General features: G+C 47.2%; 1 protein-coding gene across 15 annotated transcripts in view; it reads left to right on the forward strand.

The window, feature by feature from the left end:
* CIT (citron rho-interacting serine/threonine kinase) overlaps positions 1-27,712 on the forward strand; it is a 186,158-nt gene that overhangs the window by 145,033 nt on the left and 13,413 nt on the right. For 9 of the 15 annotated variants that reach the window (XM_021073543.1, XM_021073545.1, XM_021073544.1 and 6 more), the window contains 17 exons: positions 2,422-2,619; positions 3,646-3,839; positions 6,611-6,746; positions 9,321-9,425; positions 14,335-14,475; positions 15,174-15,281; positions 16,961-17,123; positions 17,385-17,549; positions 20,542-20,679; positions 21,179-21,359; positions 22,570-22,661; positions 23,165-23,269; positions 23,474-23,643; positions 24,824-24,904; positions 25,050-25,185; positions 27,016-27,155; positions 27,538-27,630. In XM_021073543.1, the coding sequence (XP_020929202.1) occupies positions 2,422-2,619; positions 3,646-3,839; positions 6,611-6,746; positions 9,321-9,425; positions 14,335-14,475; positions 15,174-15,281; positions 16,961-17,123; positions 17,385-17,549; positions 20,542-20,679; positions 21,179-21,359; positions 22,570-22,661; positions 23,165-23,269; positions 23,474-23,643; positions 24,824-24,904; positions 25,050-25,185; positions 27,016-27,155; positions 27,538-27,630 (2,346 nt within the window). The remainder of the gene's footprint in view (positions 1-2,421; positions 2,620-3,645; positions 3,840-6,610; positions 6,747-9,320; positions 9,426-14,334; positions 14,476-15,173; positions 15,282-16,960; positions 17,124-17,384; positions 17,550-20,541; positions 20,680-21,178; positions 21,360-22,569; positions 22,662-23,164; positions 23,270-23,473; positions 23,644-24,823; positions 24,905-25,049; positions 25,186-27,015; positions 27,156-27,537; positions 27,631-27,712) is intronic. The other 6 variants (XM_021073540.1, XM_021073541.1, XM_021073548.1 and 3 more) reach the window with 1 other exon arrangement.

The following is a 27,712-nucleotide window of genomic DNA, read 5'->3' on the forward strand; positions in this document are numbered from 1 at the left end:
GAATTGCATTTTTCTTCATGATTCAAAGAAAAGGAGTAGGAGCCCAAAGGCTTACATATGTCTTTGAATGGCAAGCAAATGATTTCGGTGGTGTATGTAGCCTTATGTGGATAGATTTTCTGAGGTCTTTTTGCTCTTCAAGAGAGAATATGGATGCCTCAACATCTTGGTCACTACTTTTTATCCCTTATATGTCACACAATGCATTAAAATAGAACAGCATGCAAGAAAAATCCACAACATGAAAACAGTATCAAGGGAAGTGGTCAATATAGTATTTACCTCAGGTCACAGATGGAGAGACTAGCCCAGCAAAGTTCCAGGAGGCTCATTTGGGATTCCAGAACCCATTTTTATAGCACGGCTTCCAGGGCCAGTTTGCCTCATCAAGTCTTGTTTTCCTTTGGGGCAGAGGTAGAAGGTGGAGGCATGTGCAGTCCAGGAGGTAAACTGTCCTAAGAAATGGGTTTACTGGAGTTCCCACTACGGCTTAGCGGGTTAAGAATCTGATTAGTATCCATGAGGATGGATCAGGTGTTGCTGTGGCTGGGGTGTAGGCCGGCAGCTGTAGCTGTAGCTCTGATTCGACCCCTAGCCTGGGAACCTCCATGTGCCACAGGTGCAGCCCTAAAAAGCAAAAAATAAAAATTAAAAAAATTTTAAAAAAGAAATGGGTTTACTCCTTATAGGAAAGAGACCCTTTGAACTGCTGGGCATCGTTATCTATTGTTTCTGCTTTCAGGAGATTGAACCAGGTCACCATACAGGGACCCCCATGAAGCAGAGCTGCCTGCTAGGAATGATGGACTTGCAGTTGTTTCCTTTATTTTTTTCTCCCCGATCAAGAAGGAATTTTAGCCAAGAACCTGAGCAGATAATCTTTATTCCCCGTCCTGTAGTTGAGAGCATTCCTCAAACAAGTACATTAGGAATTACCATGGCTTTTGATATTAAAATACAAATTACTAGACCACTTACTGCATTAAAAGCTCATCAGCTCAGTTAACAAAATGAAAAGCTGTGTTTTCTAAGCCACATTGAACAGATCTACTTAATTGATGTTCTTTAATTCTGTGTGCCCGGAAGATTTCTCTTTTTTAATTGATAATCAAAGGGGGTTCAAATAGGGAATTAGTCATGGAAACAGTGGCAATGTTTCAGAAACTCAGTCTTCTCTTGGTTTGAAAAATGGGAAACAATTAGTAACTGTAGGCTCAGAGGCATTGCCTTTTAATTTACTCCTTTTTGTTACATAAAATTTAATTTACTGCCTGTGTGTCTCATTCCAACTATTATTAGAAAATTGCCCTTAAACTTCTAAAGTATTCTATATAAAGCTCTCTGCCAGCGCTGGTTCTAAAGCTCAGCAAAGAGAACAGGAAAGCTTAAATGCACTGAAATTGAAGTCATTCTGCCATTGAGCAGTGAAATAATTTAGCAAACCAGATTAAATCTCTCAGTAAAACGACAATTTCCTATACATGCCTTCCCATTTTCTGATAGCTTGACTGTATAATAAGAGCCATTTAAAGTGATGCCTTCATATAGTATGATATGTTGAGGATTACTCTGAGTATCCCTTAAATTTTTTTTTTTTTTTGCTCTTTTGTTGCACAAAATTAAATGGATTGCTCGAGATACTATTAAAATAACTCTTAGTGTCCTTCACTCAGTCTTCCTTGATAAGAACTTTATTTGGCTTTCTAAGACTATCTCTAATGATCCTGTCTTATAGACGGTGTGCTGAGTATTTTTAGCTTAATTAGCTGATTGGGATGCCAGTCTCTTTACTGTCCCTCTTTCCTCAGTTTGCATTTTCCACCTTCTGTCATTGTCCATGAACTTGATCTCATTTAAAGTTGCCCCTTTCTCAGGCATACAATGAGACACCAACATCAAATGCTTTCACTGACATGTGGAATCTGCAAAAAGGACAGAATGAACTTCTTTGCAGAACAGATACTGACTCCCAGACTTTGAAAAACTTACGGTCTCCAAAGGAGACAGTTTGGGGGGTGGGGGGATGCGCTGGGGTTGTGGGATGGAAATCCTATAAAATTGGATTGTGATGATCATTGTACAACTACAAAAGTAATGAATTCATTCAGTAATAAAAAAGAAAGTTGCCCCTTCCACGTGGCAGTCACTTTTGATGGATTTGCTCTCGCCATATTTTCCTGATGAATCCTGTGTTAGAAAGAACCAGAGATGTTTCTTTTTTTCTCCCACAGCAGATGTGCGTTTGAGCACTGAGGGGGCGGGTGTGGGAGCTCGGGTTTGACTCCAGGGAGTTGGATGGGCAATGGGACCTGCATGATGACTGTCCGTGTCTTGTGGGTTCAGCTGTTGATGGCTCTAGAAGCCACTTCGCCTTGAGAACCACCGTGCTGGACGTCGTCACCAACTCCTATCCTCTGTCAGGTAATCACAGACCTGGAGGAGCAGCTCAACCAGCTGACGGAGGACAATGCCGAGCTCAACAACCAAAACTTCTACTTGTCCAAACAACTCGACGAGGCCTCGGGTGCCAACGACGAGATTGTACAGCTGAGAAGTGAAGTGGACCACCTCCGCCGCGAGATCACAGAGAGGGAAATGCAGCTCACCAGCCAGAAGCAAGTAAGCATCGTAAATCATGTCAGAGCCCCCCCAAAAAACCTGGAGCCCCTTTAGATTCTTTCTTTCTTTTTTTTTTTTTTTTTGCAGCACCTGCAGCATATGGAAGTTCCCAGGCCAGGGGTTGAACCTGTGCTGCAGCAGCGACCCAAGCTGCTGCAGTGAGAGTGCCAGTTCCTTAACTCACTGAGCCACAAGGGAACTCTGCTTCTTTAGATTTTTGCGTTGTCTGTTACTTCTCTCCTAAGACTGAGCCTGTCCAGAACAATGGCGCTTCTTTATAATCCTGTCTGTGTTTCGAAGGCTTATGTGTTTAAAAAAATGGTTTTTATTTAGGCCGTGCCAACAGCATGCAGAAGTTCCTGGGCTAGGTATCAAATCCACACCACAGCAGTGACCCAGCTGGTGTAGTGGCAACCCCTTAACCTGCTGCGCCACCAGAGAATTCCTAAATATGGTTTTTAGAAGTGTGTAGTCATTCTTTTTTGTTTTTAAAGGGCCACACCTATGGTATATGGAGGTTCCCAGGCTAGGGATCTAATCAGAGCTACAGTTGCGGCCTATGTCACAACCACAGCAACACCAGATCCGAGCCACATCTGTGACCTACACCACAGCTCATGGCAACGCCGGATCCTTACCACACTAGCAAGGCCAGGGATCGAACCCGTGTCCTCATGGATACTAATCAGCTTGTTAACTGCTGAGCCGCTGAGCCACGAAGGGAACTCCTGTGTAGTCATTCTTAATTTTGATTTAAAACCATTCAAAATAGAATAGAATGCTTCTGTGGGCCACTTTATTTTTAAGTGTGGTCTCTTTTTTCCTGGCCTTCCTCTGGGCTCTTTCTATAAGGTGGTGGCCTTTCATCTCTTCTTGTCTGGTCCTCTCAATCTGTCAGAGAGAAAGATAATCTGTGTTTCAGACTGTAGTTAGAAACGTGTGCTTTTCGGAAACCAGTCAGACAAAAGCAATATCCAGGAAGCCCTCGTCCTCTGCGAGGCACAGCTCAATGGTCCTGATTTGCAGACGATGGAGGCTCTGAAGACCACGTGCACGATGCTGGAGGAGCAGGTCATGGATCTGGAGGCCCTGAACGATGAGCTGCTGGAGAAGGAGAGGCAGTGGGAGGCATGGAGGAGCGTTCTTGGTGACGAGAAGTCCCAGTTTGAGTGTCGGGTTCGAGAGCTGCAGAGGATGCTGGACACTGAGAAGCAGAGCAGGTGGGACTTCCTGTTGATGGGAAAACCAGTGGCAGGTGATGGCAGCAGGAGCCACTCCAGAGTCACCAACAGGGGTGACCAGTTGTCCCAGCTTGTCCAGGAGTGTCGTGGGCCATAAGACTTCCAGTGTTAAAATGGGAGACCCTTGTGCAAACCAGGATGGGTTGGTCATCCCTGTTGTAAAGACAGACAGCACCAGTTGGCAGGAATGGTGACCCATTACCTCAAGAAGAGGCCTTGGAGTCAGTAGGGTGAATAGCTCACTGCTTGCTTTCTTTTCTTTTCTTTCTTTTTTTTTTTTTTTAAACTAATGTTTAATTGTTTATTGGGTTTTTGTTTTTGCTCAGTGCTTTCTTTGAGACACTCGTTGCTCAAATTTCTTATTGTGACCACATAGCAGAACCATCACCATTTTGCTCCTGGTCATGTGCGGTGCAAGTCTTCTCTCCACACCAGGCTGGTCCACTTGGCATATGGACAGTGCGGGCTGGATCGTCCTTTCTTGTCAGTCTGATCTGTTCATTTTAGGAGGTTGAGCAGCATCCCTGGATTAGACCCACTAAATCCCAGTAGCTGCTTCCTCCTCACATTGTGATAACCAAAAATGTCTCCAGATATTGCCCAGTGTCCCCTGGGTTGGGGTGGGGCAAAGTTGCCCCCAGTTGAGAACAGCTGCTCTATAAGAATAGTTTATTTTTAATTTTTTTCCCCTTCTTGGTAGGAAATAACAATCACAAGTTCAGGTGCATCTTTCCTCTGCCTTTCCCAGCTCTTCTAGCATCGAATTCCCTTCCTGCCAGGGTCACAGTCGTGCAGGTTGTGTACCACATAGCGCTGGGGTGCTGTTTACACAGAAGACATCAGAGAGTTGAAGATTTATTATGACAGTTGAACAGCTCATGGCAGGAAAATGTTTTGTTCTAACAGAACCAGTTTATTATGACAGCAGTTGACGACAGATAAAAGTAAATGGTCCTGATGAACACGTGCCTTTCTTAGTTTGACGCAGAGCCACCCTATGGGCTAGTAATACCCCAAGGCTTCTTGTCTGCCCAGCTGAATCCTATCCATCGTCCATACCCCCGCTAATAACACCTTCCTCTGAAACCTTCCTTCCTGCCATACTCTGACTTCCGTAAGCAAGACAAACTCTACGTGGAAATATGTGTCATTTTCTGGACTCTAGCAGGCTCATTTAGGTATTTCCCTCATTGGCTTGACCATAGGACACTCATTATTGTCTTGGGTATAGAATCTATGCTAAATCAGTGAATCCAGAGAAGGCTGGAAGCAGAGAGAACCTATAAATTTTAAGAGCAACTGGTAGACATATTCCCCTTTGGCACATTTTCCCATTCAGGTATTTGGCAACATGAGGGGGCTGCTGATTTCAGACCTCCCGTTGCCGTTTCCTTCTGGGCTCTTGCCCCCTCCCCACCCCCCCATTCTCAGTCACTGTTCTGGCCGCTTTGCTTTGACACAGACTCCCTCCCTCCCACCCTCAAGTCCAGCTCCTGTTTCAGCTGTTTCTTGAGTCCCTCAGAATCCACTGTAGCATCAAGAAATACACAGCCCCACTTGGAACATGTAATTATGGGCTGTGCTCAGGGGGACATTTCAGGTATGCTTTCAGGAGCAGTCGTGCCCTCCCCACCCCCTCTGTTTGGGTAGTATGTGGGGTCTGAGATGAGAATAATATAATTCTTGATTCTCGTCTTCAAGAGGCTAAGAGTCTAGCAGAGGAGAGAAACCATGCATTGAACTATTTATCACCTAAGATGAGTGGGCTGTGCCAGGCGGGAAGGACATTTATGCTTTGGGTGTGGAATGAGGAGAGGTTACTTCTGAGGGGAAAATTGGGGCAGGTTTTCTGTTGGCCTGAGGAAGAGTTGGTTTGTGGGATAAGGAAGGGGAGGGTTGCCAGTGGAGGAAACCACCCAAGCCCAGGGCTGGAAGCAGCAAAACATATGGCCCCAGTGGGGGAGGGGAAGTGAGCCTTCTGGCTGGCTTCCAGATTTTCTACTCTCTAGCCTTATTGGCAGGCTCATTCATCACACTGAAGTTTGAACTTCCCGAGGAGCACCCCCCCCCAACACTTTTATTTATTTTTTGGTTTTTAGCGCCACATCTGTGGCACATGGAGGTTCCCAGGCTAGGGGTAGAATTGGAGCTGTAGCTGCCGGCCTACACCAGAGCCACAGCAACGCAGGATCCAAGCTGCATCTGCAACCTACACCACAGCTCATGGCAACATCAGATCCTTAACCCACTGAGTGAGGCCAGGGATCAAACCTGCCTCCTCATTATATTAGTCGAGTTCGTTACTGCTGAGTCACAGTGGTAACTCCCTTCACTTCTTGTATATACTTTAAGGAGTGGAAGTGTTTGCTCAGGGTGGTCTCCCATGTCCCCTGCACCCCGTGTTCCTTCAGCGGGATTCCATTCCATCGTCACTCCCATACGGGCTGTAACAGTCTCGACCCAGCCTATTCAGCCCAGCTGCATCTGGAGAAATGCCTTGTCCCCTTCAGCCTTTCCAAGACCACAGATGCAGAAACTTGACCTGCTAAGCATATTTTTACCCAGGGCCAAAAGTGGGTCAGATCTTCCCTCTGTACACAGTCAGAGAACAGGACGTCATTTGGAACAAAGAGCCAGGGTTGGGCCTCTCTCCAGCCCACAGTCTGTTGCTCGGGATCCGAACCGGCCCAGCTCCCTTCATCCAGGTCTGTGTGGTGGGGCTTCTGAAAGCAGCCTGTGCTTCCCTACAGGGCGAGGGCTGATCAGCGGATCACCGAGTCTCGCCAGGTGGTGGAGCTGGCGGTCAAGGAGCACAAGGCCGAGATTCTGGCCCTGCAGCAGGCTCTCAAGGAACAGAAGCTGAAAGCTGAGAGCCTCTCCGACAAGGTCAGCACCTGTCCCTTCCTCCTCTTAGGTAAACGTTTGTACATCCTTTTTCTCACAGGTACACCTGATGCAGATTCAGATGTGATCCGTGGTCACCACATTTCATAAACCTGCATTTGCTCATCAAGTCACAACAGCTGTGCTTTCTCATGGGACACCTTTGGTTGGCAGTGGTGTGTGGTGGGTCCTGGGGTCTCACAGTTGGTCAGTGATTTAAAAAAAATTTTTTTTTAAATTAAAGTATAGTTAATTTACAATGTTCCTTCAATTTCTGCTGTACAGCAAAGTGACCCAGCCGCTCACCCATACACACGTTGGTTTTTTTTTTGTTGTTTTTTTTTTTTCCATCTTTCTGATGTTCTAGCCCAAGAGAATGGACACAGTTTCCTGTGCTGTACAGCAGGGCCCCATCACCCATCCGTTCTAAATGTAACAGTCTGTATCTACCCACCCCAAACCCTCTGTCCATGTCCCCTCCCTCCTGGTCAGTGATTTCTTAACATCTACTGGCCCTGAGGTCCACGTTTAGCTCTGGGTGCATGGGGCTCTTGCTTGCTGGCATTTGGTATGCAGATGCTTTCGTGAATGTCGAGCATCTGTGAAAGTGCGGGGTGGTGAGGACCAAGCTCGCTCCACTGCTGCAGTGACAGGGAGCCCCTCAGCCTCTAGAGTTTTCAGTCCACAGGATGGGATCTGAGGAAGGTGCAGGTCCTCAGCATCTTGCGCCAGATATATGCCCTTACTGTCCTTGTCCGCTTGCTGCGCCACCTTTACAAAACCATGCATCAGGGTTGGGAGAGTTTTGTTTTGTTTTGGCTGCACCTGAGCATGTGGAAGTTGCTGGACCAGGGATCGAACCTGCACCACAGCATCAACCCCAGCAGCTGCAGGGACAACGCCAGATCTTCATCCTGCTGTGCCACAAGGGAACTCCTAGGGAGATTTGTATCTAATAATCTTATAAGAGATTTAGAGTAGGTGCTTCAGTGTTATAGATAACAGAAGTGAAGATCAGAGAAATTCCTTGTATGTACACACAGACTCATAACCCACGTGCTTTTTGGAGTTCCCGTTGCGGTGCAGCAGAAATGAATCCAACTAGAAACTATGAGGTTGCAGGTTCGATCCCTGGCCTCGCTCAGTAGGTTAAGGATCTGGTGTTGCCGTGAGCTGTGATGTAGGTCGCAGACGCGGCTTGGATCTGGTGTTGCCATGGCTGTGGCATAGGCCGGCAGCTCTAGCTCCGATTGTACCCCTAGCCTGGGAACCTCCATGTGCTGTGGGTGCGGCCCTAAAAAGCAAAAAATAAATAAGTAACCTACGTGCTTTTTCACACACACATAATATAAAGTAGTAATCTGACCTCTTAATTTTGTGTAGCTCTTTGTAATGTCGTGATGATAAAAATGATTATTTGCAGTCATTGTGGAAGACAGAGAAACTACAGAAAAGCAAAGGAAAAAAATGACTGGTAATCTGTCATCACTGTTAATGTTGGTGAATGTATTTGTAGTCTTTTCTTTGCATGATAGGTTTAAAAATATATGTGTGTGTGTATATTTATTTATTTATAAACTTAGGTTCTTACTGTATAAACAGCTTTACATCTCTTTTTCTTTAAACATCACACAATCAGAGGCTTTTCTCAGATTAGTGAATATATTTTGAACATGTAGTTCTAGAAACATCAATTACACAGCGGCATCTATTTTAATCATTCCACTTGTGTTGCAGCTTTGAGCTTCTTCCAGTTTTTTTTTTTTGCCATTATAAATAACATTGTGATGAACATAAATCTTTATGGACAGCCAGCATGATTTTCTTACCAGAATTTCATAGAAATTAACTTATCGGATTCAAGGCTAGAGGAATATTCCTGCATTTCTTGGGATTGACTTTTTTTTGTTGTTAAAAAAAAATGAGGAAAATAAATATATTACTTAGAGATGAATGAACCCTTTTGTGTTTAGCTCGAATGATACCTTTTTTCCGACTGTTCTTACAGTCCTCCATACCCAAGTTCTACCAGTCCTTTAAGACTCCAGACCTTCTCATCCCTTCATCTCTTTAATGACTGGTCACTCAGGATGAATATTTTCTTCTCCACACCTCGTAGCAAAATTGTCACCTGGCAACGCCGTCACCATTCGTGTGCATGTCTAGTTATGGGCCACCCTCTGCCTTTGTGACTTGTTGGATCATTGAGGGGGCTTTTCTATCCTTTGATCCCAAAGCCCCTGACATTATCCTGTGCGAGTAGTAAGCATTCAGCCTATGATTATTTAATTCAGCCAAAGTACACCAGATGAATAAATTCTTGAAGTCATCCTCCTAGAATCTGTCACTGCTGTCTATGTGACCCACCCCTTAGAAATATTATCCTCATGGAATAACCTACACAAGGCTTATCCGTGACATGGACATTTGTGATATCCATTTACAAACCAATGTTTATGTCCTGACCTTTAGAACTTGATTCTCCTTTACCTGTGAAAGTTTGTGGGTATTTGCAAAAGTCGTCAGCATCTAACATTCCTAAATGTGGGATCACGGCCAATTTTTCCAAATGTCCAGCTCAATGACCTGGAGAAGAAACACGCCATGCTTGAAATGAATGCCCGAAGTTTACAGCAGAAGCTGGAGACGGAACGAGAGCTCAAACAAAGGCTTCTGGAAGAGGTGAGTGCAAAACACCCAGTAAGTTAAGCCAGGTGGTGGCACGTTAGTGAAAATTTGTTGTGTTCACATGGGCAGGTCCAGATTAAGACTTTCAGATTTCAGAATGGGGCTTTTCAAGGGAGAGCAAGACGGTCACTGGAACTTCCTTGAAGGTGTTGAACACGTTACAAGAATGTGTCATGAAGACCAGGGGGCCTATTTGTTATTATGGGTTCCCCCCGCCTTGAGCACTTGTGGTGCTCGAGTGTCAGGCACAAAGCAGGTGTGTGTGCCACGTAGAAATTTATGAAATGTGTGGGCCAATGGATATTGAGTGAGATTGTTTTTTAGAGTTCATATCCAAAGGATATTAAGTTTGCATGCTGATAGAACATCCTTGCAAATGAGCTTCAGGCACAGGGCAGAGACCTGATCAGATTAAGCTGAGCGCCAAATCTCATGAAGACTTTTAAACATGCAGTTAATTCAATTAAAAAAAAATTATGCCTGGCTTTGGAGACACAAAATGAAAAGCTCACATTGATCTCCTGAACCAACCCATTCCTAGTTATTTCCTGTACCTTTTAACAGAGTTCTGAAAATCTCTATTTATTTATTTATTCTGTTTCAGTCCACTTTATTTTTATTGGAGTATCCTTGATTTACAGTGTTAATTTCTGCTGTACTAAATATTAGTACATTTCCCCCTGCCAGCCAAAGCCCTGGATATCGAATCACCGATAATTCAGTGATTGTTCATGAGAATTAACCTCTCAGGATAAATGCACTTTACATATTTAACGAGAAGTTGGACTCCAAAAGAGGGTTCTGTCTAACCCACAGTGGAATTAACCAGATTATCTGTTCTGGTGAATTAAGGTTTTACCAAACTCTTTCTAAGGGTCTCTGCTAGTAGAAATATTATTCTATGCTATTAAGTTGGAAAAGTGTGGTGAAAATTTTGCAGGTGAAAAATATTTCCTAGAATGAGGCTTTAAAAAGATATGGGTGGGAGTTCCCATTGTGGCTCAGCAGAAATGAATCTGACTAGCTTCCATAAGGATGTGGGTTCGATCCCTGGCCTTGCTCAGTGGGTTAAGGATCTGGCATTGCTGTGAGCTGTGGTGTAGGTCACAGACATAGCTCTGATATGGCATTGCTGTGGCTGTGGTATAGGCTGGCAGCTGCAGCTCCAGTTCAACCCCTAGCCTGGGAACCTCCATATGCCATGGGTTTGGCCCTAAAAAAATAAATAAGTGAAAGTTATGGGTGGGAGTTTGGGAAAGTTCTGGAGATGGATGGTGGTGTTGCTATGTGAAAGTCCTTAATGCCACTAAACTATCTGATTAACAATGATTAAAGTGGTAAATTTATGTATAGCTAACTGAAATAAAATTTTTTAAAAAAATAAATTCGATTACACACACACGAGTGGAAAGTTGACCAAAGGGGGTACTAAGAATATTATAATAGAAATTTTAAAATCTCCCTGGTGGTCAAATAGAGCACAGTGGTCCTTCGTCCAGAATGAATAGGCAGTGCCCTCCCTTGAAGCCCACATCAGGAACAGGAAGAGCAGAAATAATCAGAGATCTGGCCTGTCCTCTTTTCCTTCTCAGGAAGGGGATTTGGCCCTGCCAGCTTTTGGTCCCAGGTTACCTGGTGAGTCAGCGGCCAGGCTAGGAATAGAAGGCTGGAGTCCTGATTCAGTCCCCCCCAACCCCGGTTCTCACTTCTAAAACTACCTGGGAACATCTCCAGTTTCTCAGTCTACACCCCACAGAGGGCTTTTTGGGCACAGACGTCTGGCTGACCCGGAGTTCAAGGCCAGTCTCACCGACAGCCAAAACCATTAGGAAACAAAGAATGCCCTTTATGGTCCAGAGCGTGGCTGGGGTCCTTGCTTGTGGTGGGCAGTGGGCAGTCATAGGCGGTGACGGGGGCTCAGCCCGCCAGTCCCTCCCATGAGGTACAGGTTCTTGGAAATGAGGCCAGAGTCAGAGCCTTATCAGAGCTGGAAAGAATGCTTGTGTGTCACTTGGTCCACATCCCCACCACTGTCCCCTCTCTCTCGGCCCCTGGCTGACTTCACTAGCAGCTCTTTCTCCCCAAGTCTTTTCTCTCGGGCTTGAAATGGCCTCAGCAGCTTTTTCAACTCAACACTTCACAGGCACGGTTAGTCTGTTGGAAGTAGTGCTAGAGCCCAAAGTCCATTTGGGAATCCTATCACAGGAATCCCCTGTCCAAGGTAGAGACCCCTTCCTTGACATTCCTCACCCATGAGCTTCTTTGAACCCCAGCCCCAATACTCACCAGTGACTTTGGAAATCCCAGCTCATTTTTCTGGCAACTCTAATTCTTAAAACCCCCTTCCATATCTTGAACCAAAGCCTGTAACTTCCAACTATTGATTCTTTTATTGATTCTTTTCCATCAAAACGCTTGAAAACTGGGAGTAGTCTGATATTTCCAACCAATATTGGAGATATACATATATGTGTGTGTGGGGAGATATTATTATCTTTTTAGGGCTGCACCCTTGGCATATGGAAGTTCCCAGGCTAGGGGTCCAATCGGAGCTGTAGCTGCTGGCCTATATCACAGCCACAGCAATGCAGGATCCAAGTCACCTCTGCGACCTACACCACAGTTCATGGCAACGCCAGATCCTTAACCCACTGAGCAAGGCCAGGGATCGAACCTGCATCCTCATGGATACTGGTCAGGTTTGTTACCACTGAGCCATGACAGGAACTTCTGAGTTTCTGTGTGGTTTTTTAAAAATCTTTATTTAGTTGAAGGTTTGTTTTTTGTTTTGTTTTGTTTTGTCTTTTTATGGCCACTCCTGTGGCATATGGAGGTTCCCAGACTAGGGATCAAATTAGAGCTGTAGCCGCCGGCCTACACCACAGCCACAGCAACACAGGATCCGAGCCCCATCTGTGACCTATACCACAGCTCACAGCAATGCTGGATCCTTCACCCACTGAGCGAGGCCAGGGAGCAAATCCGAGTCCTCACGGATGCTAGTCACATTCCTTTCTGCTGAGCCACGACGGGAACTGCTCGTTGAAGTTTAAAAAAAATATATACCAGGAGTTCCCTTGTAGCTCAGTGGGTTGAGGATCCAGTGTTGTCACTGCAGTGGCTCAGGGTTGCTGATGTGGCACAGGTTCAATCCCTGGCCCAGGAACTTCCGCATGCCCTGGGTGTGGCTAGGAAAAAAAAAAATATATATATATATATACACACATATATATATATAGCAACTATCCTCTTGTTGGTTTTGAGCCAGCTACCAGGGTTGTTTCATGTTCTGGTTCTGTCATCTAGTTCTGTGCTTCCTCGCAGTTTCCTGTCACCCTCATAAAATTGGTGGATTTGGGCTCTACGTGCATGTTTAGAGCCCTTCTTTCTGTCTAATACTGACCGGGAATAGCCTCCCTTTATCGCTCTCTGGGAAGTAAAACATTTCATTGAGCACAAATGTCCCTCTTGTTTTTTATTATAGTAAATAAGCAGCCTATTTCTTGGAAAGCTAATGGACAGTTGATGTGTTTGTTCTAGAGAAATATTTTGGGCCTGGCTGTCACCAAACAGATTCTTGTCCCTAGCACTTGTTTCTCTGCTTCCTGCCTAGTAATTACTGTTGTCCTAAAATAGTAGAAGGAAACTAAAGAGGGTAATTTGCAGGAGTAATCACTCATGCTCCAGGGGAAGGGTTGCTCCCTGTAAGAGGTTATCTTAGCTGTTTCCTCTCTTTTTTTCTTTCTCTGTATTTTCGAGGGTTCTGTGGTTTGATTCAGAAATTCCAGGCCATGCACACAGGGCAGGTGATGGTAGGTTAGTATCTCTCACTTTATGAAGGATGGATGGGGAGAGGCTGTTGGAATAGGTTTGGGCAGGAAAGGCAAATGGAGAAGGGGGGGCGCACCTGAACTGGACTGAGGGAGGAAAGAAGCACAATGAAGGGAGCGCCAAAATTCATCGAGCATCTGCTGTCTGCTGGGCGCTACGCTCGTCTCTCACCTGGCAAAGGGAGGCACTACCCCCACTGACCGATGAAGAGCCTGAGGGGCTGAAGGGCAGTATGAACTGCCCCCGGTCATGTGACTGACAAGGGTTAAAGTCAGGCTTGGAACCAGGGTCTGAAACCTTCTAAAGCCCAGGTTCTTTTCCACGACTCTATGACGCCTCAGGGAATCAGCTGCCTCTCAAGAGGAAAGGCAGGTGAGGAGTAGAAATGGAAGGACAAATCCAGATGGAGAGAAGAGAAATAAGACGGCGAGGTTTCAGCGGGTTCCAAGGTGTTCAGTAGGCTTCGACCCGCTGGGACATCGAGCACTGAGGTTGGCCCCAGCCTTGTGGGAAACTCCCATGGTGATGTTTATGGTTCTGTACCAGCTTCCTGTCCTTAAGTCTGCAGAGGGTGTAGGCCAGCAGTGGGGGTGTATTTGGATCACTTCTGTTGTGGTTAGACTGTACCGCAGGGGTTGGATGAAAGCAAGCAGTGTCTTATTAAGACAGCTGCTCTTTCTTTTTTTTTTTATTTTTATTTTTTCTTGCTTTTTAGGGCTGCACTTGAGGCATATGGAAGTTCCTAGGATAGGGGTGGAATCGGAGCAGTAGCCACTGGCCTACACCACAGCTACAACAACGCTAGGTCTGAGCCGTGTCTGTGACCTACACCACAGCTCCCAGCAATGTTGGATCCTTAATTCACTGAGCGAGGTCAGGGTTCGAACACGAGTCCTCGTGGATGCTAGTGAGGTTGTTACCTCTGAGCCACAACAAGAACTCCCAATTGGTCATTCTTGAATGAGCTGAGCTTTTGCTGCCATGTCTGAAAAGTGAGTCTGTAACAGGGACCAGGTGGGAGCCCATTGCATGGTGTGTGGTCTGAAGCCTCTCTCCACTCTCTCCCCACCAGCAAGCCAAACTGCAGCAGCAGATGGACCTGCAGAAGAATCATATTTTCCGTCTGACTCAAGGGCTGCAAGAAGCTCTTGATCGGGCTGACCTGCTGAAGACAGAAAGGAGTGATCTGGAATATCAGCTAGAAAACATCCAGGTGAGAACCAGCAATGGGAACTTATGGGAAAACGGTCTGCAGTGGTAGTGCATGATGGCTAAGAGCTGCCTGGTCAGAGGGGCTGTATTTTCCTGTTGTGCTTTTTTTTCCCCTCAATATTTTATTATGAAATTTTTCAAACATTCAGAGATGCTGGAAGATTTTTTTTTTTGCCTTTTCTAGGGCCACTCCCGTGGCATATAGTGGTTCCCAGGCTAGGGGTCGAATCGGAGCTGTAGCTGCTGGCCTACACTATAGCCACAGCAACACAGGATCTGAGCCCGTGTCTGCGACCTACACCACAGCTCACGGCAATGCCGGATCCTTAACCAAGGCCAGGGATTGAACCCGCAACCTCATGGTTCCTAGTCAGATTCGTTAACCACTGAGCCACGACAGGAACTCCTGGAAGATTTCTTTAGTGATCACCCTCTAGATTCTGTTCCTTATCATTTGCTCTTTTTACTTTTTCACATGTCTATCCATACTTCAGTCTGTCTTTTTTTTGGGGGGGGGTGGTGGGCAATAAAATTAGGACTAAGTAAATATATATTGACCCACTGTGGCTTAAATTGAATTTTTCATAGGTTAGTATTGTAATGACTTTTTTTTTAATGACTTTATTTTTTTCTAAAGTACCAAGTTTAAAATATACTTCTTTCGGTGCCTGAGGTGCTTTTTGTTTTCACAAATTTTAGGTTCTCTATTCTCATGAAAAGGTGAAAATGGAAGGCACTATTTCTCAACAAACCAAACTCATCGATTTTCTGCAAGCCAAAATGGACCAACCTGCTAAGAAGAAAAAGGTGGGTCAGAGGGTTTGAAAAGCGGGGAGCTGGCAGTTTTGCTCGGTCCTGAGGATTGTGTAAAGATCACTGGGATAGAAAATCTTAGGAACCTCAGAGAAAACACAGTGCACATTTCCTTGTTTTGTTTTGGGTTGGAAAAGAGGCTTTGAGATCATGAGAACAACTCTTCAAGAGAGGTTATCTATCCCTCTCAAGTCTGTAATGCACCACTTTGTGTTCACGGCCTTTGAAACCACCATGCCTTCCTCTCTGATGGGAGTGATTTTTTTTTTCCCCTACGCAGCTGGGGTGGGGACCAGAGAGAACGGTTTATACCCAGATCAGCATCCCAGACTCCAGAGGGTTCTCTGCTCACATATGTGGGACTTTGGAGAGATTACAAGTCACATGTATGGGATTCTAGACAGAGGTTCTGAGGTCATGGGGATGGGATGAGGTCAGAGGTATCCGGGTCACGTATAGACATCATCTGCCCAGTTCTTGTGATTGGCTCATGAAAAGACTGGGACCAGAGAGCTGAAGCGACCTGCCCCCAGTGTCTGAGTAGCTGTACCCTCCATGGGGAGCTGTTTCATCTCTTTAAAATGGTAACAAACAAATTAAAAACAATGACCAAAAGAAAAACATGGACAGGCTGATATGCAGGTACCCATGGGAAGAGTTTTAATAAGCCCAAAGTGTGCTTCCCTGAGCCACCGAAGCCCTCATAGTAATTTAGACACATGTTCTCAGTTCCAGAAAGTCTCTAATGAGCTGGAAGCTTCCTTGCTAAGGCATTCAGATGTCATTGTGGCAGAGGTAGTGGTGCATGGAAGGCCTCCGATGCCAGGGTGCCAGAGAGAGGGCTGAAGGGGGCCATCAGTCCCAAAGTTCACTTTCTGGAAGGGGCGAGGGTGGCGGTCAGAAGCAGCGTGGCGCTAAGCTGTGGCTGGGGGAGGGGTGTTGTTGCATGTCTTGAGACTCAGTGTGTTTGTGCTGATGATGTTGAATCTCTTATTTTAGCAGCGGACTGTTATCTGATTATGGCACTTGGTGTAGTTAGGGTGTTTCCGTCTATTTTTTGGTTTGTTAATTTTTTTCAGTCCCATCATCCTATGTTTTACTTTTGTCTCCCATGTATAATCCATGTTCCATTTGCCTCTTTTTCTTTTTTTTTTTTTTTTGGCATAAGCCCTGTGTTGACATCGTCTAAATATCCGGCCCCCCTGTCATGTTTGGTTTTTTGGTTTTTTGTGTGGTTTTTTTGCTTCTTTTTTTTTTTTTTTAAACCACTCACTCACCTCTGTGTCTTGTAACTAAGCATCATGATGAGACAAATTCAAGGCAAGAGTGATTTCTGAACCATCTCTCCTGATTCCATCCTCCACTTCCATTTTTTGAGGGTAAAGACTCAGGAAATGGCTCTCCTTGGGAATACTAAAGGAAGAGGTGGTGGCAATTCAAGCATCTTTAAACCTCTCGGTGAAAACCTCCAGCACCCCCCTTTTTTTCCAGCCGGCGGGGATGGGCCGTGGCCCGGTCCCCCGCCTGCCCCTCACATGCCATTTTTACCCAGTCCGCTTACAGTGAGTATGCGCCCGGCTCCCACGGTCGGCTCCTCCCGAGGCAGCGTTCCTGTAGCTAGTTTCCAGTGCCAGTTTCCAGGAGTTAGGAGATATCTCTGTTTCCATTGCTAGGGTTTATTTAGTCGACGGAAAGAGGACCCTGCTTTGCCCACACAGGTTCCTCTGCAGTACAATGAGCTGAAGGTGGCTCTGGAGAAGGAGAAAGCTCGCTGTGCGGAGCTCGAGGAAGCCCTGCAGAAGACACGCATCGAGCTCCGCTCCGCCCGGGAGGAAGGTAGGGGTGCTCTCTACACAAAAGCGGGGGCGAGACAGGTCTGCTCCCCGGAGCCCCGCAGCGAGACTTAGATGCCAGTGCGCGGGTGGCCCGGGCAGCCCGGGTCTGAACATGTGGCAGCATCCTCCGCGTTGCCGGTTGGGCACCACGTGTGTCCTTTTGGTCTCAGGCCTTCAAGGGCCAGCCCCAGGGCGGTCCACTTGGTTGGGGCCTCTTGGGAACCCCCGCTCACCTGTAGGCGTTGGGCTGGTCTCTTCCCAGCTGCCCACCGAAAGGCCACGGACCACCCGCACCCGTCCACTCCGGCCACCGCCAGGCAGCAGATCGCCATGTCCGCCATCGTGCGCTCCCCCGAGCACCAGCCCAGCGCCATGAGCCTGCTCGCCCCGCCGTCCAGCCGCAGAAAGGAGTCCTCAACTCCAGAGGGTACGTTCGCCAGGGCCGCTGGAGTCCCGAAATGTAGAGAGTAAAATGACAAGTCATCCAATACTGAGGGATAAAGAGTACGAAGTAAGCCTTCTCCTGTCCCAGTTCCCTTACTCAGAGTCAACCAGTGTGGTCTTCCAGCCATAGCTACTACACATAACTGCATGTCTGTATTATTCAGGCATCTTACAGAATTAGATTTAAGGGGTATATGTGGAGTTCCCCTTGTGGCTCAGCAGGTTAAGGATCAGGCATTGTCACCACTGTGCCGCAAGTTCAATCCCTGCCCGGGGGAAATGTCCACATGCTTTGAGTACCCCCACCCCCCCAAAAAAAAATAGATTTAAGGGGTATGAGAAAAATAACACATTTTTTTCCCCAGTCTTTTTTTCTTGGTAAGTATCATAACCCACTATGCTATACACCCTAGAAGATCTTTCTTCATTTCGTTATAATGTGATCTTAGAGGTTTTCATATTAACACATGGATCATCAGCCCCATACTTTTAAAGGGCTGTGTGGTACTCCATGGTAGGGGGGAGGGTATATGATTCACCCATTAACCCAGACCCTTATTGATGGATATTTATTATTTCTAATTCCTTGTTTCTATGTACACCCTGCAGTGAACACCCTGCCCCTCTATGGGTGCTATGAATGTAGGATAAGTTTTTGGGAAATGAATCGTTCAGTTAAAGGTTATACGCAATTTGAAGGTTGGTAATTTGTACCAGTTTACCAACTATGTGAAGAGTTTTTTTGTGTCAAAAGTATTCTGTTCATCCAGAGATGGAAAGGGCTTAAAAAAAAAAAAAAAAAAGCCAAGAAAGGTGGTTGGGAAAGTCATAGGGAGAGTGGAGTGGAGCTGTGGTTTAATAACCTCGCGGTATGATGATCTAACCCACTTTAGCTGTAAATCTTCAAGGGATTTTGTTGTCACTTTTTTTGCTTCAGTGATAATATCCTCTCAGTTTCCTGTGTTTACATAACACTTTGAATCAAAGAGCATCACCCTTAAAGTCATCAAAATGGTGCTGGTAACAGAAGAAAGATTTGTTTCTGGCCCATGTTCTGTGGTGAGGCTGTGTAGAGCAACTTCCTCAGTAGTTCATAACACGCAAAGCCTCTCCTCCGTGTGTGTGGCATGTTCGCAGTTTCAAGGTGCATTTATGTTATTTATCCCTTGCGACTCTGATAAAGGAAGAGGGATGGAGTTACATGGAGAATCCGATTTGGATTCAGGAATTTAGATCCTAAGCTTTTCTGTTTAAAGTTGCTTTTAACTAGTTAGGTCACTCTTGAGAAGGGGGTCTTCTAAATGGAAAAAAAAATCTTGGAGTTCCCTCGTGGCTCAGAGGGTTAAGAATCCGGCATTGTCACTGCTGTGGTCCTGGTTACTGCTGGGTGCGGGTTTGATCCCTGACCCAGGAACTTCTGCATGCCACCGGCACAGAAAAGAAAAATAACTTGTAAAAAATCAGTCTCATTAATGTTAACTAACTGGAATATAAATTTAAGAATCAGTTCTCTGAGGCTCAAAAGTTGGGTTGTTTGTTTAGCTGTGCCTGTGGCATGCAGAAGTTCCTGGGCCAGGGATTGAACCCGAGCCACAGCTGTAACCAGAGCCCCAGCAGTGACAATGCAGGATTCTTAACTTGCTGCACCATGAGGGTACTCCAAAAGTTGGACTTTTAAAAAAGGAGGTTATTTATGAAAGAACTGGACATGGAGAATTCTTCAGTTTATGTATTTAATAGAAAATTCTGTAATTCAAAATAGTGATTTTTAAACTGGATTCTGAAAAGCTCTAGATACATGATCTCATCTGGAAAACAACCCTTTTATGACCAAAATATTTACAAACAATTGATTTAGAAGCATATGTTTCTTGATGCTCACAAACATCTCTGCCATCGTATTGACAATCCCCTACCAGTAATGTGTTCTTAAATAAAAACTAATTCCTAATAACCAGATAATGGTAATTTTAATTTGATTCATATAAATCTAGACACATCTGTCAGCGTCAAAATAGTTGCACAATCTGTTACTAATGTGCTCTAATGTTTTTTTAACAGCTTTATTGAGATATGATTCACATACCACACAATTAATTCACTTGAAGTAGATAAATCAGGGTTTTTTTAGTAGGTTCACAAGGTTGTGCAACCATCACATTCTAATTTTTAAACATTTTTGGTCCTACCCCCCCCCCCAAAAACCCATTGGCAGTCACTTCCACTTTCCCCCTTTTAGAGAACAACCTTTTGTGTCTGGTTTCTTTCATGGAGTATAATGTTTCTGAGATTCATTCTGTGTTGTAGCATTTATGCATACTTCACTTTTTTAAATGGCTGAAAAATTTTCTCTTGTCTATGTATTACATCTTGTTTATGTATTAATCCACTGATGGACACTTGGGCTGGTTCCGATTTTTGGCTGTCATAAACAGTGCTGCTGTGAACAGCTGTGTACAGATTTTTGTGGCAGCCTAAGTTTTCAGTTCTCTTAGGTATAGACCTAGGATTGGATTTGCTGGGTCATGTGGTAATTCAGTGTTTGACTTGGAGGACCAAACTGGATTCCAAAGTGGCCACACCATTTTGCCCTCCTGCCAGCAGGGCACGAGGACCTTCATTTCTCCACAGCTTTACCAGCACACATTTTCCATATTTTTCATTCTAGACAACCCAGTGAGCAAGAACTAGCATCTTGTCGTTGTGTTGATTGGTGTCTCCCTAATGATGAATGACGTTGGGCATCTTTTCCGGTGCTTCTTGGCTCTGTTTATAATCTTCAGAGAGAGATCTATTCAAATCCTTTGCCCATTTTTTAATTGGGTTGTGTTTTCATCATTGCGTCATGAGAGTTCTCTCAGTAGTCTCTCTACAAGCTCCTGGTCAGAGAGACAATTGGCAGACGTTTCTCTCGTTTGCTTTCTGGCTGGCACCATTTGCAGCACTCTAATGATTCAAAACACCTTTTCCTCCAGAGTTCAGTCGGCGACTCAAGGAGCGCATGCACCACAACATTCCTCACCGATTCAATGTAGGACTGAACATGCGAGCCACAAAGTGTGCTGTGTGTCTGGATACTGTGCACTTCGGACGCCAGGCATCCAAGTGCCTCGGTAAGAACGGCTGCTGGGCGTTAGTGGGGGGGCACCTGCACATCCCTGCCTAAAATTCTGTACGATGGACGTGGTTTGATTTGCTTTTCACAATTCCTCATCATAGAGTGCATTCACTTTCAAGCTTTTAGTTTCAGTGAGGGGACACTATTTTCCTCCAGTTCAAGGGGGTGTTTACACACATTTTTAGCTCAGGTCTCCAACCCTCAGTGCCAAATGCCTCGGGCTTTGTGAACTTCAGCCCCCTTTCCTTGGGCGGGTCTCTCCCTGCCTTAGGCTGTGTGCTTGCTGCAGGGGGAACATGTGCGTGTGTCCTTTACACACCTGCCGGTAGAAGCCTTGGCTGCTTCTCTGTAGGGCCCTGGCTCCTGGGAAAGGTTCGAGATGACCCGGGTGGCAGGACCAGACTGACTGGCCCATCAGGGGGTTGTTGGTGGAGGCAGGGGTTGGTCCAGGATCAGCCGAATGAGTTTTCAGGTTGTTCAATGCTTTTCCCTAGAATGTCAGGTCATGTGTCACCCCAAGTGCTCCACGTGCTTGCCAGCTACCTGTGGCCTGCCAGCCGAATATGCCACGCACTTCACCGAGGCCTTCTGCCGTGACAAAATGAACTCCCCAGGTCTCCAGGCCAAGGAGCCCAGCAGCAGCTTGCACCTGGAAGGGTGGATGAAGGTGCCCAGGTATCGCCACAGGGTGGCTGGGACTGGGGTGGGGGCCAGCCGAGGGTGGCAGAATGTACCAGCCCAGAAGAGGCCGCCATGGGCTACAGATTCTTTTTTGAGCTACAGGCACTTGGAAAGCAGCAGGTGCAAGAGGGACGCTCTGCCCTTGCCTTTCTCTCACTGAAAGTGGCAGCTAAAACTCGCTGTGTAAAAGCTGCTCTTCCTCTATCTACCAGGAGGAAAGAAACATTCTTTTTTTTTTTTTTTTTTTTTTTTTTTTTGTCTTTTCTTTTTAGGGCTGCACCTGCGGCATATGGAGGTTCTCAGGCTAGGAGTTGAATCGGAGCTGTTGCCGCCGGCCTACGCCACAGCCACAGCCACACAGGATCTGAGCCACATCTTCGGCCTGCACCACAGCTCATGGCAATGTTGGATCCTTAACCCACTGAGCAGGCCAGGGATCAAACCCGCAACCTCATGGCTCCTAGTCAGATTCATTTCCGCTGCACCACGCCAGGAACTCCAAGGAAAGAAACGTTCTTATCACCAGAGCAGGACGTCAAGGGCAGCTGGGAGAAACCTGTGCAGACAGACCCCGTTAACACTGTAACCCCTGCCCTCCCCCAGCCTCCCCTACATTTAGTCACTTTCCCACAACTACTGCTCTTTGTTCAACTAGTGTCTAAGCACTTGGTGCCTGTCTGCTTTGGGGTTTTTATTTTTTGTGTGTGTGTATGTATATGTGTGTGTCTTTTGTCCTTTTAGGGCCACACCTGGGGCATATGGAGGTTCCCAGGCTAGGGGTCTAATCGGAGCTGTAGCCACAGGCCTACACCACAGCCACAGCAACTTGGGATCTGAACCGCGTCTGTGACCTACACCACAGCTCACGGCAATGCCAGATCCTTAACCCACTGATCGAGGCCAGGGATCAATCCCGCAACCCCATGGTTCCTAGTTGGATTCATTTCCGCTGCGCCACGATGGGAACTCCTGCTTTGGGGTCTTTATTTTCCTGTGGAGATGCCCACGTACATATGACATAAGATGTTCATGTGTCTTATATCAGTTGATCTCCTAGGCCAGCCCCGTAGCCTGGAAGGGTTTCTCCCTTTCCCTGGCTGCTCCTTCCTGATAACAGAATCCTCCTCACTGGGACCCCTTCTTCTCCTCCCACCTTCCTCCTGCTCGACTCTTCAAACAGTCCTCTTCCGTCTCTGCTTTTTAGGAATAACAAACGAGGGCAGCAGGGCTGGGACAGGAAGTACATCGTCCTGGAGGGCTCGAAAGTCCTCATTTACGACAGCGAAGCCAGAGAAGGTAAATTAATAACCCAGGGGGAACTGCATGGCACGCGGTTGGCCCAGGTCTCCCAATCTTGGCGTGAAGGCTCTGTTTTCCAGACTGCGTTGCAAGCCTTCGACGATTTTCCATTTGTGAAAATTAAAACCCCAGTGACGCCGCTAAAGGTTATTGGTACGATACTCACGTCTATAGGTCTCCCCTCTGAAGACCCTGCAGGGTGCTGCCCTGAAGATTCCACCTGCTAATACACCTTCCGAGAACTTCTGCCTCAGTCAACTAACCCATAAATCCGCATCGTCATCAGAAATTTGACTGTGCTACTCATCTGACACACTTTACTTTTTTTTTTATCTTCCCTCTCCGCCTTCTCTGCACATCTCTCCCCTCCTCTGTTCTCGTGTGCCTCTTGCCACATATATTCCGTCTCTCTCTCTTTCTCTCCTGCTTTCCCTCTCGTCTCCCCTTGTTCTTGCTCCTGTTCTTTGGTTTTTCTTTCTGCCCTTCCTCTTTGCACCAAGCTGGACAGAGGCCGGTGGAAGAATTTGAGCTGTGCCTTCCCGACGGGGACGTGTCTATTCATGGCGCCGTTGGTGCTTCTGAACTTGCCAATACAGCCAAAGCAGGTGAGTGGTGGGAGGCGCCCCCCCCCCCCGCGCCCAGGGGTTGGGGGGGCAGTAGGGGGCATGGGGCTGATTGGGCGGCATAGGATCCCCACCCGGTTCCCCCTTCTTAGCAGTAACTGGGATTCATGTGGTTCAGCCATCACCCCCGTCACAAGGGGCAGGCAAACTCCCTGCCAACCTTGTGCCCCCTGTGGAATCTCCTAGATGTCCCATACGTACTGAAGATGGAGTCTCACCCGCATACCACCTGTTGGCCCGGGAGAACCCTCTACTTGCTAGCGCCCAGCTTTCCTGACAAACAGCGCTGGGTCACCGCCTTAGAATCGGTTGTCGCAGGTGGGAGAGTGTCTAGGGAAAAGGCAGAAGCTGATGCTGTGAGTATGCAAATGGTGCTGGAGCTTGTCTTTGGCAAGTGGGCTGACTTGCTGGAAGTCCTGCTGGCCCCTTCTCTGAGGGGTGATGGCCTGCCCTGGCTTCTGTGCTGGTGGAGATCAGGCTCTGAGACAGCTTGTCCAGCCTCCCTAGTCCTCCCTGCCCAGCTCTCTAGGGCTGGCGTGTTGGCCCCAGTAGCCCGCTCTTGGGGTACGAGAGATCTCAGTTATGGCAGCCCAGTGGCAGACGTCTTTACAAGGAAAGCCTCTCTCTTGCTTCCCCGGGTGGGTGTATTTGGTCTGAAGGCTTGTGTTCCAAGCACGTTAGCCAGGAAGCAGCACAAAAGGCTGCCGACGGCTCTGCCTACTTCAGGAGGGCTTTTCATAACCTGCTCATTGCTTTGACATGACTGGCTCTCCCAGAGGCAGGCTTAAAATCCTACTTAGCCTGCCGACGTTAGAAACATGGGTGTACCTTGATTGGCACCGTTCCTCCTGGAACATTCCAGGATACAAACAGCGCTCATCCCAATAGCTCTTTTCAAACACTTAGCTCCTGATAAACACTCTTAAGTGTTAGCAACCAGAACATCCCTAACAATGAGCCTCCTGCTCACAGAGGAGACCTGTTTTGATGACCTGTCTCCTTGTCCCACGGGTGAGGCTTTTACTGAAATCCATGTCCGCACGTGTACAATACGGCCATGGCTATCTCCTCTACGAGCTTCCACCTGTGTGGGTTCAGGTAAAGGGACGGAGCTCGTTGGTTTGCGGCTGGCACTGGGCTTTGCACCTGTGCTGCAGCCTGGAGGGGCAGGAAGCTCCTGGGGGCTTATTAACCCTTGGCAGGTGACATCGCTTCACTTCGGTGGTTTTATGTCACAGGATCTCTCTGTCTCCTGCACGCACGTATTTCTGCATCCAGCCTGAGTTACAACTGACAATAATGAACAGCTGCCTGACCCAGAGTTACCAATGTTCACGTCTTGCCTTTTGAGCGCAGATCAATATATGGGGCCAGGTTAATGTGTGCTTCTGAGGGTTTCCAGGAGTCCCTTTTTCCTGGAACTAAACTTCTGTTTTTGCTTTTGTCTCTCTGGACAGTCTAGGCCTGAACGGTTCTGTCTCACCATGTTGCCCTTTCCCCCCCCCTTTTTTTTTGTTTTTTTTAATATATGAAAAGAAATTGCTTGGAAACTCACTGCTGAAGCTGGAAGGCGATGACCGTCTGGACATGAACTGCACACTGCCCTTCAGTGACCAGGTGATGTTTTGGGGGCACTGTCGGGGCACAACCACCTGCGGGCCAGAGAGAAAGGGGTGCGTCGGCCGTGTGGCTCTCACCGTCAGGGGCTGTTTCAAGGATGTGACCCCGCTCACACTCTGCCTCTGGACTTGTGCCCTTGCAGGTGGTGCTGGTGGGCACAGAGGAGGGGCTCTACGCGCTGAATGTCTTGAAAAACTCCCTCACCCACGTCCCCGGAATCGGCGCAGTCTTCCAAATTTATATCATCAAGGACCTAGAGAAGCTCCTCATGATAGCAGGTGGGAAGGCCGAGGGTGCAGGCTCCTCCCTCACCTGTGAGGGAAATGATTTGAAAGCCGAGGGTCACGCTGGTCCGACACAAAGGCAGGCCGTCCTGGGGACAGGCTGGAGCAGAGGTGGTGCTGGCTCTGCGTCCCTGTGGGTTCCCTCGTCCCGCATAGCAGTGGGACACTGCCTCCCCGCCCACATCTCCATCATGCCCGGTGAAGAAGAGCGAGCCCTAGAAACGTCATGTCAGACCCGTTGTCTCCTCAAGGCAGTGCCACTGGGAGCTGTGGCCTCTGAGAGCCTGCTGTGCTGTGTTGTCCCCTGCCTCCTACCTCTCCCTCATCTCACAACCCTGCAACCACGTGCACTGCTTGTTAACATTTGACACGTTTCCCCCCTCTCTTCCTATACACTCTCTCTCACACACACACTCTCTCACATACACACACATGCACACATTCTCTCTTTCACTTGAACTACCTGAGAGCTACAACTGTGACTCTGGTTTCTTCAGCAAATCACTTGAGAACAAGGACATTATCTCATGTAATCATGGCAAAAGGGTTTTCCTCTCTCTCTATTGGTGATACTATATATATATTTTTAAGGGGAAAACAATAATTCATTGGCTCTATGTTCAAAACACCCACGGTCAGCTCTCATTCATGGGCCGATGGATTCAGGGGCTGACATAATATGGTCAGGAACTGGCTTTTCGTGGTCTTTCAGCTCTTTTTCTCTGCTGGCTTGTTCTGTTTCTTTTTCCTTGCTTGCTTTTCTTTCCTTCTTGAGTTTTTCTCTTTTTTTTTGTCTTTCGGGCTGCACCCGTGGCATGTGGAGGTTCCCAGGCTAGGGGTCTAATAGGAGTTGCAGCTGCCAGCCTACGCCACAGCCACAGCAATGCAGGATCTGAGCTGTGTCTTCGACCTACACAGCTCATGGCAACTCCAGATCCTTATCCCACTGAGTGAGACCAGGGATTGAACCTGCGTCCTCGTGGATGCTAGTCAGATTCATTTCTGCTGAGCCATGACGGGAGCTCCTCTTGACATTATTCTTGAGAGCAGTTTAAGGTTCACAGCAAACTTGAACAGTAGGTACAGGTACAGAGAATTTCCATGTATCCCCCTGCCTCCTCCGTCATGGACACCCCGACCAGAGTGGGACATTTGTCACAAGTGATGAACCTACACTGACTTGTCATGATCACCCCAAGTCCACAGTTGACCTTTGGGTTCACTCTTGGTCTCGTACATTCTGTGCGTTTGGACGAATGAGTATCTGCCATTAGAGCCTCATGCAGAATACATTTTTTACATACGATTTTTTAATTCAGGGAATTGAATCGTAGCTGTAATTCGATTCTCTGATGTACTGTCCATAGTTGGCTTTTACCTGTGGCTCTGGTTATGTCCTTCAGAGGACTTTTTTCCCAGCTTGCGATCAAGTCCAGGATGGGGCACCACATCGGCTCAGGTCTCCCTTGTGTCCTTGAACCTCAGTCTTACATACTCTAACAGTCCATGCCTATTGTTTTGTAAAGAGGCCCCTCACTGTCCCCCGACGCATTCTCTCCTGACCCTGGTGGGGAGCATGTTTGAAAGTACAGTTCATGTCCTCTGCTGTCTATAGAATTTGTTTCTTCCTTCTGGACTCGACCAAGAAGCCAGATGTGTTCCTTTTAGATTTAAAACTTGGACCTAATCTCTGTTCATGGGACTTTGTGGAAAACAGTCCGTCTGCCTGGCCTCGCATGACTTTCATTTGGGGATGAACGAGAGCCGCCATCCCTGTCTCAGCGGCCTCACGCTGATCCCCGAAGCTGTCCCCTTTCCCCTCAGGAGAGGAGCGGGCCCTGTGTCTCGTGGACGTGAAGAAAGTGAAACAGTCCCTGGCACAGTCTCACCTTCCCGCCCAGCCAGACATCTCGCCCAACATCTTCGAAGCTGTCAAGGGCTGCCACTTGTTTGCTGCCGGCAAGGTGAGTGAGGCCACCGGCCCTCAGCTGGCGAGTGTTCTTGAAACAGTCACTACTCCTCTGTCTGTGGGGCTCATTGATTCGACCTTGAAAATGTTTTGTCCTCAAACTGGGTTAAATTTCTGTTGCTGCTTTTAGACCCAGCTGGCAGTTGTACCACCGCATCTAAGGGGCGGAGAGCCCAGGGATGCTCTAAACACCCTACACACACAGAAGGGCCCGGCCGCAGAGAATGGTCTGTCCGAGGGTCCAGAGTGCCAGCCTGGGGAGACCCTGCTCGAAATTGATGTTCTTTTCCTCCTCTGGCCACGGAGTCCGTATGCACCCTGGTGACACTCTTTTTCTTTCTTTCTCCATCACCCCCCACCCCCCAATTGCTTTTCAGATTGAGAGCGGGCTCTGCATCTGCGCAGCCATGCCCAACAAAGTTGTCATTCTCCGCTACAACGAAAACCTCAGCAAGTACTGCATTCGGAAAGTAAGTCCCAGGCAGGGCCTGCTCCCCCTCCGCGAGCAGAGAGGAGGTGCTATCTTGGGAAGGAGCATTGCCTGGTCCCATT

Source organism: Sus scrofa, chromosome 14 (genome assembly GCF_000003025.6).
Source record: "Sus scrofa isolate TJ Tabasco breed Duroc chromosome 14, Sscrofa11.1, whole genome shotgun sequence".
NCBI lineage: Eukaryota > Metazoa > Chordata > Mammalia > Artiodactyla > Suidae > Sus > Sus scrofa.